The 10810-nt window shown below is 45.2% G+C and overlaps 1 protein-coding gene across 2 annotated transcripts; it reads right to left on the bottom strand.

Annotated features, from left to right (window-relative positions):
* Positions 1-1045: 1045 nt before the first annotated feature.
* Positions 1046-10560, bottom strand: Mcfd2 (multiple coagulation factor deficiency 2, ER cargo receptor complex subunit). Of its 2 annotated transcripts, none has more exons than XM_015479696.2 (4): positions 10411-10560; positions 4636-4796; positions 3810-3969; positions 1046-2548 (listed from the first exon to the last, which is right to left on the bottom strand). In XM_015479696.2, exons 2-4 carry the CDS (start codon positions 4782-4784, stop codon positions 2417-2419), a joined length of 441 nt encoding a protein of 146 aa, XP_015335182.1. In that variant the 5' UTR covers positions 4785-4796; positions 10411-10560; the 3' UTR covers positions 1046-2416. The 2 variants fall into 2 exon arrangements, with proteins under 2 accessions (XP_015335182.1, XP_015335183.1); XM_015479697.1 differs by lacking the exon at positions 10411-10560 and adding an exon at positions 10302-10319.
* Positions 10561-10810: the final 250 nt, after the last annotated feature.

Here is a 10810-nt window from a genome sequence, read left to right as displayed (position 1 = left end):
GAAGAAGGCAGGCTTTTCAGCCAGACTGAGGAATGACCAAGTATTCAGCATCTGCTCTGTACAAGCACCACGCTAAGTGCCTCAACTTTTTAAAAAAATTATTTTGTTAATTCTCTTAGCTATTACTTCTATTATTATTTTTTAGATGAAAAACTAATTTAGAAATGTCACAGCTAAGGAATAGCAGGCCCAGGATTCCCCCTCAGGTCTGCCTGGGTCCTGGGACGAGCTCACACTCTTCCCTGGGTACATTATTCTTACATAATGAGAGGATGTTCCTTACACATCCTGAAAACTTCTTGAGACAGGTTGTGAGAGAGGCGGCCAAGGCCTCGCATAGGGGACATGAAGGAGTGAGCAGGTAATGTCCTAGTTCCCTCTCCCATCAGAGGAACTGTGTATAGAAAAGGCAGCCAGACCATCGGGACCACAAAGCTAGCACAGAGCAAGTACCTATAGCAGCCAGCCATGGAGGAGGGAGGGGCTCCATCTTGCCTAATTAATAGGGTGGTTCTACCTTGAAAGGAACTCTTCCTCTCCCTCCCTTGCTGCCTCCTTCCCAGCCACCAGCAGTATGGGGTCCCTCCAGCCATTAACCCATCTCTGAGAGGCCGCTCTGGATGAAGGCGGGCCATGCAAGGTTCAAGGTCTTAGAAGAGAGAGAGAAAAAAAGGAATGGTAATTTCATTTCTAATAGGCAGAAGTGTGTCATTTCCAGAATGTCAGGGGAGTCTGTGCTTCTATGCTTTGGCCTGAAATGTTTTCAATAAGGCTAATTATATTTTTTGGCAAAGTAAAAACAAAGATTCAAAAGGAAAACACTATATATTCTCCAACTAGAGAATGCTGTCCCAATCTGAATTTGGCTTAAGAATGAAGAACCAAAAGTGATTTCATTTGGAAGAAAAAAAATGCCCGAGAGGGGAAAGGGCCTTTGAATACTGAGTCTCTGAATAAGGAGCAGAGAATAGCACCGGTATTTTCAAACAGGCCTGTCACATGGTGGAAAAGGCCTATGTGGTCTACAAATAAAATCAACTGCACATTATTTTGTCCCATCGGTTTTATTGGCCATATATTCAGAATTCATTATATAAATCTTTCAAAATAATGAGATATTACAAGAATAGTTTACAAGTCAGCTCTGATTGCACAAATACTTGACACAGGAAATCATTTTTACAAATACATAAGTTTTCTTACAAGAATACTTTAATAAAGAAAATAAGTCTCTATACATCTTACAGCAAATTTTATGCATTTTCTTTCCCCCATTCAACCATCATTTTGGGTTTTCTATCACAGCATGTCTACCACATCCAACAAACCAAATTACAGTCTGTAGCTTCTTCTCACTTTCAAATACTGAGATTTCTCACACTGTTGAGGAATTTTTCAGCTTCCTTTTCTAATCTTTCCTGAAATTTAAGAATTCATCCATTCAGGCTAGAAGAGGTAATTTAAACAACATTCCTTTGAAACAGAACTTGGATCAGGTTAATCACTGGGTTTGATGAATGATCTTTTCACTTCCCACCTAGGCTTAAGGCCAGCCAATGGTTTAAACCTGCTGTACCAAGTCCTTACATTCCAAATAGTCCCAAAATTGCAAAAAGGAAACCCTGGAAACAAGAGTGAAATACAAATATTAAGAAAGCTAAAATATTTGCTATTGATTAGAGAGCACCTTTAAATTAAGGTTCCTCCCAAGTTGAAGACGACAGAAAGGAAAGTATAAAGGTGTGGCAGTAGTTGTATAAAATATTGAAAATCTGAAAAGGTTAATTGCTTAGGCCAGTGGTCTATCATTTCCAAAATGTGAGAGGATACAGAATCCTTGCCTCTGTAGCCAGCTGAACTCAATATCTGACATTCTTCTTATGTTGTGGCTTTGATACAGCCTAACAAATAGCCGCTTACCCAGAGCAAGTGATCCTGTAGGCCAGGGGAACTTTAGAGAATACTGACCTCGTTTATCCGAAGAGATGGAACCCACCAGGGGAAACATGTGGCATTCACTCCATCCCTTCACTGTCACTGAAAAGTGTGTCCACTTGGCAAAGCTTATTGTCTTACTTTTCAGGTAGCATGAATTAAGATCAAGAATGAGCAATATCCTACAGTTAAGTTCCTGAGTGCTCAGCTCCAATTATTCCATATACTTAAGAGAATTCGTTCATCAAGCCCTTGTCCATTGAGAGATTTAACAGCACTGAGGGACCACAAAATGCCCATTTCTCTTCTCCTTTATTTCTCTTGATTTCTCTTTTTCACCCCAGTGTAACAAATTGCTACAGGTTTTTACCAAAATGCCGCAGCAGTAGTTAAAAATGAGTTATTTTGCATTACCCAAAAGTATTCAATCACATTATCACGGGTCACATTTGCATATAACTAGGAGATAGCCAAATAATGTTTATTGCAGTGATTTTGCAAATTCAGCATAGTCAATGTATCCATCATTGTTCTTGTCATCATCTCTCAAGACACCATCTATTATGTTAATCAGTTCTTCTTCACTCATTAGTGGGGCCTGTTCACTCTCTTCCTACGAGATATAAATTAGACAGTGATGAGTTGCACATTTACTGGAAGAAGTGCCTAGTTATCGTCCATGCTCACACACATCTACAGACTCTTTTAACATCATAATACATGGCTACTTCTAGGAATCCACAAACTCATGTATCAATATTCAGTCAGTTTATCATAATCCAATTCAGGTATTATATATGCCAATTAAAAGAAAGACGCAGTCAAAGCAGGCCCTTGCGTATTCCCTTTTAAAGATTACCGTTTGCCCTTTTCTAATTACCAAAGCAATGCATGTTCTTAGAAGAAACCTGGGTCTAGCTTACAAAGAACTATGAGAGTCATAGATTCCACGACCTACACACCCATCCAAAAGAAAAGCTCACAGCCCAAATGAGCTAGCTTTGTGCACAATCTGCCTGTTAAAATGGAAACAGTGACATGTTGAATGACACCTCAGGACCAGAACAAGAGGAAGAAGCACTGTCAACCAGCAGAACCTGTTATAACCTTTAGGAGAAAGTATGGCCCTACTCCAGAAGTAAGTGCCACAAGGCTCACTGCTAGGTGCGAAGCTAAGGTCATTCACACCCATGGCTGGTTCTCCCTTTGCCACATGTCCCATACCTGCCCTTTCTTCTCTGCTTCCATCCACCAGTCTGTGTCCCATGGCACAGGATCATCTCAAAATGATGTTCTTGTCCTGTGCAAAACTGCTAGTGCTCCTTGAGGGCTAACCCAAGCTGCACTCCTATCATCATGCCTACATCACCAACTTTGCCTCCTCTCTAGTGGCCTGGAGGCCGGAAGGGACAAAATTAAGTCTGGAGACACAAGATTTTGATTTCCATTTGCTCATCTAGAAGATGGAAGTAATGCCAGTGCCTGGCCCTGCCTCCTCCGCCTGTGGTAAAGAGCCAACTAGCTCTGTACTGTATCACAGGACATCTGACATCTGCCACAGCCCTCCATCCCATGGTTCCCACTCACCCTTCTTCTCAAATGAAAAACCTCTTCCACCCCCTGCTCTGCACTGTGAATGTGGCCTATCTTTTCAGGTACTGGCTTAAGATATGAATACCCAGCTCTGGGGCCTCTGATTCAGCAGGTCACCAAGAGAAGGACTGTGGAACAGGGAGAGGCACATCAGAGCAGCAAACAGAAAGGAGAAGCAGTACTATGGAGGCACAAAGATAGCACAGGGCACCAAGACTGGGGACTGAACTACCAGAGGGAGGCTTTCCAGGACACACCCACTGAGCCACTGCCTGACCTACCTCCTTATGGACATGAGTGATGGCTGTAGAGAGCTCTAAGCCATCAAGTAAATTATTTCCATCATAATCGTGCATTTTGAAATAATGGAGCTGCAGTTCTTGTGGGGACATCTCCGCCTCTGGTTTGTTGATGACACCTTCCAGATGCTCCATGATATGCCTAAAAACCAACAAATCAGATCATGCTGAAACCTTAAGGGCTCTGAAAAGTTCAAGACCTGAAATCTCATCCAGCTCAGAAAAACAGTGGCAGACCACACTCAAGGCTGATCCACACAGACAGAGCCCAGCAAGGGGCAGGGACAGAGCACAGCTTGTATGTTATGCCTGTAAGATTATGCGTTTGTTTTCCTCTTTATCATTAGAATTTTGTTACAACACTTTTGGGCCATCAATTTGAAAACAATTCAAGGATAACCCAGTGTAATGTGTGAGGCCCACCAGCCCAAGACAAAAGCTGGGACAAATGACTCAACATCTGAATGTGTCAGTAAGAAAAAGTCTTGCCAGAGTCAAGAAACAATTATATTCTGGATTCCGCCACTACTATTGTGTGTGTCTATCTATGCATGTCTGTCTATCTGCCTGTCTGTTGTGAAAGAGAAAGACTGAATTCAGGCAAGTCATTTATCCTAAGCCACCATTTACAAATGAGGAAGGAAATAGAACACCTAATAGGTGGCTCTAGGGAATAAACAGCATCCTTGACAAATTTTAAGGAGCCACATAAATAGGAGAAAGGAAAGAGGATGAAGTGTGCCCTTGCAGCTGGCTGCAGCTGCAGATGTTGGAAAGCCCTGGACCCCAGTCCTGGCCAAATACGTACTCTTGGTCGTGCACCGTGTTCTTATCGAGGCCCACGCTGCTGGGATGGGGAACATTGGCCCCGGGCTCCTCAGCCCTGGCACCTGGAGCACAAAAAGCCCAGAGCAGGCCATACAGGAAGGGGCCTCTGAGTAGCTGCAGGGATCTCATGGTCACCGGTACCTAGGAGGTGGGGAACATAGGAGATGAAGGCAGAGTACAGAGCCACGATTTTTCTCGAGACTTGATATAATACACTTCTGGGAAACCTGGTGAGGCAGCCAGGCTGGGAAAGAGAGCATGTTAAACTGGGCCACACCAACTCTGTCATTAGACTAGGAGATGACCTTGGGCTCTCCAGATTCCCATCACTCAAATGGGGAGGGGAATCTGCCATGCTTCCTGACACACTTTCAGAGGGCCAAGCAGCTCCACAAGTGCTCAGGGGGATACAGAGATAAGTCCTGTCTACAACCTTCCAGTCCTCCAAGAGAAACACTTGCAACTGGGAGTAGAACTAAGAAAGGCAGAGAGTGCAGTGTATTCAAGAAAGAAAACCCCCTGGGAGTACAGGGCACGAAGTTTCCTTAGACGAAGGAAAGTCAGATAAGGCTGACAGACATGGTGACACTTCCGCTGGGCCTGGAAGATACAGGGAAGGAAGGGGAACAGTGGGAACAGGGGCAGACAAGTGAAAAAGAAACACAAGCAGCTTCCCCTTTCAGAAAGACAGCACTGCAGATGGGGGCAAAGGCTCAACAGGTCACACTGGAGGAGGCTTCACACACCAGGCCATGGGGGGTTGACATTTTCTGAGCAACAAATAGGGAAGAACTAATGATTCATGACGGAGAGATGAGATGAGAGTTAGCCTTCAGACTGACTCATCTGGCAGCTGCATGGAGAAGGTATAAAGTGGGGCAGACCACAGACAGGAACACTGAGGGCAACGAGGAGGAAGGTCGCCTCTGCAGCAGTGGACATGAGGAAGAGGATGTCAACTCCAGGCTCATCCACCTCCCAGGGCTGTGACTGAAGCAAATGACTTAACTACTATGAGAGAGCATTGAAAAGGAAAGTGAGAGAGTAGTTAGGATTCTGTCACATTCTCTCCAGTCTCACTACAGTTGAGATTGTGGTCAACTAGACAACTCAGTCAGCCCTGAGGGCAGGGAGTACTTTATTTGAATCATTATTTCCCACCAAGGATCAGAGAGGCCTTTGATAACTGTTGCAACTGGAAGTACCCGTCCTTCCTGGGGTTAGATGCTGCCCTTAAAGAGGAAGGTAAAGGTCAGCCAGGAGCCAACCTATAAAAATGAAGAAAAGACCTGATCTAACGGTCAGTTACCAAAAGGCAGAGCCAATTCTGCTGGATAACAAAGGTCAGTGATTCTGGAGAGGCTAAATGAAGCACAGCCCCAGATCTACAGCAGGGAAGATAAAACAGAAGGTTCCGGTCCCACCCTTATACACACCACACTCAGCCTACAGCTTCTGTCTCCTCTCTAAGCCTGAGGCTGGGAAGGAGAGGTGTCATAGCCCTTCATCCATCTTAAAAGATTCTTGGGATAGGACCCTGAAAGTATGCCCCTATGATTAGCAAAATTTCCCCAAACCATTCTGCCCATCACCCGCCATGATCCTTCCCCTAAGGGGGACAACAGTCAGCTAGGATATGCAACTCACAGGGTGCTAAAAAGCAGCATCTACGCTTATTGCTCATCGACATTATAGTGCAATCTCTCGTGCTATATAATAAGATGCTCAATACAGACTACATGAAAGAACAGGCTGCAAGTTTATAAAGAATAATTCTCTTCAGTCAAATAAAAATATGTATGTATGTATATATACACACTAAAAGTTGTTAATAAAGACTCTCTTGGCTGGGTGTGGTGGTGTACACATGTAATCCCACCTACTCAGGAGGCTGAGGCAACCAGCCTCAGCAACTTAGCAAGACCTCATCTCAAAATAAACACAAACTAAAAAGGGCTAGATATTCAGCTCAGTGGTAGAGTGCCCCTGGATTCAACCCCAAAAAGAAAGAAAGAAGAGAGGGAGGGAGGGAGACTGATTTAAATCATGAGATTAGAAGTGATTGTGATTTTCTTTTTACCTTCTATTGCTTTGAAATGATACTATAAACATCTTTTTCTTTACAAAAATGTCCTTAATGTAAATGCTCTCATAATTTTGTTCTACTACTAAATGGATAGGAGAGTTTCCAGTTAATACTTTAGTGTGTGTATGTGTGTGTGTGCGCACACGCGCTACTAAGGATTGAACATGGGTATTCTACCAATAAACTACATCTCCAGCCCTTTTAAAAAACTTTTTTGAGACAGTCTCACTAAATTGCCAAGGCTGGTCTCGAACTTGCAATCCTCCTGCCTCAGACTCCCAAATTGTTGGAATTATAGGCATGTGCCATCACTCCCAACTTCCAGTTAATTCCTATCTCCATAAAATAATCCAGAAGCAACTAGAAACCATACTTTCAACTTTACCTACTACGAGAGCCCAAACCCTGACAAGGCCACTACCATAGTACCTGGTACCAGAAAACAAGGTCTCAAGTTACTTCTAGCCACTAGCCACTATTGGTCATAGCAGACAACTTGGGATTCAGTTCTTCCAGAGTCTTTCAGACTCATTTATGACCAACATCTTTTTTTCCCAGCAAGCCCTCTTCACCTCTAGTCTGGCTTAGGTTTTCTTCCCACAAGCTCCCTTCAGAAGGCCCCTGTCCATTGCTGATGACAACTATGAACACAATCTTGGAAACTGCCTGATAACTTGTCAGTGCCCCTTCCTGGACTGGCTATGAGAGGACATTCTTGGCACTGGGCACAACCTGGCACAAACTGGTGGTTCTTAGCCTGTGTGTGATGGTCCTTGAGAGACTGTGATCCCACCTTTACAGACCCAATGCAAGTTTTGATGTAATATAATTGAGGATAAGACTTTGGAGTTACCTATCAGACAGTTGATCTGAGTAATCACTGAACCTGTGGCACACTTTCTTTTAACTACATGGTTGGATACTTAGTATGTAACATTGGGGTATGTGTATGCATGTGTGGTGGTGGTGGTGTTTTCTATTTAGGCAACACCAAAAAGCAACAAAGGGATTCATATACAGAAACTAGAGGTCCAAATTATCCCTTCTTCAAGGAAGCATAAAAGCCAAGAACCGGGCTGGGGATATGGTTCAAGCAATAGCGCGCTCGCCTGGCATGCGTGCGGCCCAAGTTCGATCCTCAGCACCACATACAAACAAAGATGTTGTGTCTGCTAAAAACTAAAAAATAAATATTAAAAAATTCTCTCTCTTTCTCTCACTCTCTCTTTAAAAAAATAAAATAAAATAAATGTGCACCACCATGCCTAATTCCTTAAAAAAAAAAAAAGCCAAGAACCATTTATTTTGAATTTGTCTTATTTTGGTTTGCTGTTTCAAACCATCAAAACACAAAACAAACCCAAATCTATTAACTTATAAAAGAACAACCTTCAAGTGCTACAATAAGAACAGGGAATCTGGCTGCCACCTAAACAAATTAAATGGCTCACTGTCAAAAGGAAACAAACTCTTCTGTTCTGCCCAAAGAACATATTGCATCATCTATACTCCAACTACTTAGCTCAAGGCTACGGGCAAACAGCCTGAAAGATAATGCGCAAGTTGGAAAAAAATCCAAAAAGAGGAGAGAGTTCTGAAGAGACTGCAGAACAAAACCCATGCCTGACATTTCACAAGAGGAGCAGCCTCAGTCCTGGGAGGGAGGTGCTGGACAATTATCAGTGGTGCTGTGTATTGAACCAAGGTCCCCTCACTGCTCTAGCAGCCTCTTCCTGTCCCACTGGCTTTGTTCCAGTGGCTCCATCTGTCCATTCCTTCTTCCTTCTATCCAGGTCTTATTCAAATGTCACCTGGGGATTCTTCCAGCCAACACCATTTGCTACCTCCTCTCACAGCAATCTGCAGCCTCTCCACCCATTTAACCTTAGCATATAGTCACATATTGTTCTTATTTCCATTTTTTTTCTTTTCCTCCTTCTCTAAGGGCCAGGACCCTATCTTCTTTGTCTTTTATTTATCCTGCTGAACTGATATGGGGGTGGCATATCTCAATCAGGGCAATAGATTTTGGCACCTAGGCATATGATTCCTTGTTGCAAAGCTCTGATCTATGCAGGAACTTCTCTATGCAGCCCTCCCACCTCTGGTTTGTGCCTGGTCCACCCTTCCTTCTCATTGTGTCATTAGTCCTATCAGCACATGAGAGTTTGAAGTCAGACTTCCTCCTAGCAGCTGTTGGCAGCTTTACTTTCATGATGGGGGATGGAGGGCACTCAGATAAGAATTCACCCTCAAAGCAGTCACTCTTACCAACATCCAGACATCCTGTGCAAAGAGTCAATGCCAAAGAAAATCCTGACCAGTATTTTCCCCATTATCACTGCCATGATCTTAGAAAATAACCAATTTCCTAGGCTAAAGAAAGCTTTGTATGGGCTGAGGGTTGAGAATTGGTTCTGAAAAAATTGGCATTTAATAGTTTGATCTGTTTGTTCATTTGGAGAGTCCAAGGAGCAGCCATGCTTCATTTGTACATTTAACTAACATACTAACAGCCTGGTAACATATGAACAGATTAGCAAAAGGTACTGAGGACTGTGACCCAGACAGACTCTTCACACAGATCACAGCCAGCTGGGAAGGAGAAGCCAGTAAATAGACCCATTGGGTTCCACAGGAGCCCCAACTCTCACCTGTAATAAAACAGGAATCATGAAAAGGATTATTTCAATCAAAGGAAAGTGCCTCAAGCATAAGGAACAAACTGTAATGAACACTTAAACCCAGAAAGGACTTGGTCCAATCTAGGAACTAAGATTCAATACAGTTGAAGACACAGTATTAAGGAAATGGTTGAGTCTTGAGTAAAGTACCAAGAGGGCAGGTCACAGAGGTGCCTGTAAACCTGTATAAGAACTTGGAAGAGCAATGGGAATTCTAAGAAGGGTAAAGGAATGGGGGGAAGAATCAGGTGATATGTGAGATTTCTGTTCTAAAACCACAGCTTTAGGTCCCTTGTACTGAACAACCTGCAGAGTATCAAGGAGGGATGCAAGGGATCAGTTGGGAGGATGAGGTAGTCCAGAGCAGCGATGGCGGCCTGAACCAGCTAGGGCAGCAGGATGGACTGGAAAAGTGACGTATCCAAAGAGAACTTTGGATGAATTCGATGTGGGTGGGTCAAGGAGTGGTGGAGAGAATTGCGCCCAAGTTTCTGGTCGGGACATCTGCGTGGAAAGCAATGCCACGGCCAGAGAACTAAAACAAGGAAAATCTGTTTCCCCAGCTTTCCCACTCCGTCTCGGTTCAGCCTAGCCAACCCCTGGGCCCACCAGGACCTGTGCGGGAACCAGGGCAGTCAGAGTAACGCCTCCGGTCCTCCTGCTTTCGGGCTGGCCAGAGACAGTGTCTATCCGTCACAGGTGGCCCCATAGTCAGGTCCTCCTCGGGCCCTCAGGGGCCAGGCAAGAGCGCGGAAATCGACCAGACCAAAGCTTCAAAGCCCGGGACAGAAACACAGGTTTCCGCAACAAGAGACAGGCCCTGCAAAGCGTCCAGAGATGGCACCGGAGCCAAGCCCCCCACTCAGCTACTCCTACCGTGATCCTAGGTCCCAGGTCCCGATCCCGCCCCGCTGCCGACGCCTGAGCGTCTCCCACTGATCTCCGACCAAGGGGTCAGGCCCTCGCCCCTCCCGGGTTCACTCACCCTCACTGAGCCCGCCGCAGACGCGAAGCCCTCCAGCGTGAGCCTAGCCAGCCCCCGTCCCGAGAACGCTCTCTTTCGGCCCGCCCCCGGCCAGCTTGCGCACGCGCGCTCCCTCCCACCCGTCTATTGCGCCACGGGCCACGCCCATGCGTCGGGCCACACCCCCTGTCCGCGGACAGCCGCGCGCACTGCTTACGTGAGTCCACGTGTGACTAACAGCGGACGCAGTGCTCTCGTCTTTTTGACGGCGACACCCAGCTCCAGCCCGATTGAGGCCTATGGGAGCTCCAGGTGACTGGCAAGTTGCAAATTAACCCCGAGAGCCCCCAGGAACCAGGTTCGGCGTGGGAACTAGGCTAGCGGATCTGGGCGCGACGCACTCTACAGCTGGCTCCCAACG

This window comes from Marmota marmota, unplaced genomic scaffold, assembly GCF_001458135.2.
Source record: "Marmota marmota marmota unplaced genomic scaffold, marMar, whole genome shotgun sequence".
NCBI classification, from domain to species: domain Eukaryota; kingdom Metazoa; phylum Chordata; class Mammalia; order Rodentia; family Sciuridae; genus Marmota; species Marmota marmota.
The sequence above is the reverse complement of the archived record's forward strand: the minus strand, read 5'-3'. Positions and strand labels throughout refer to the sequence as shown.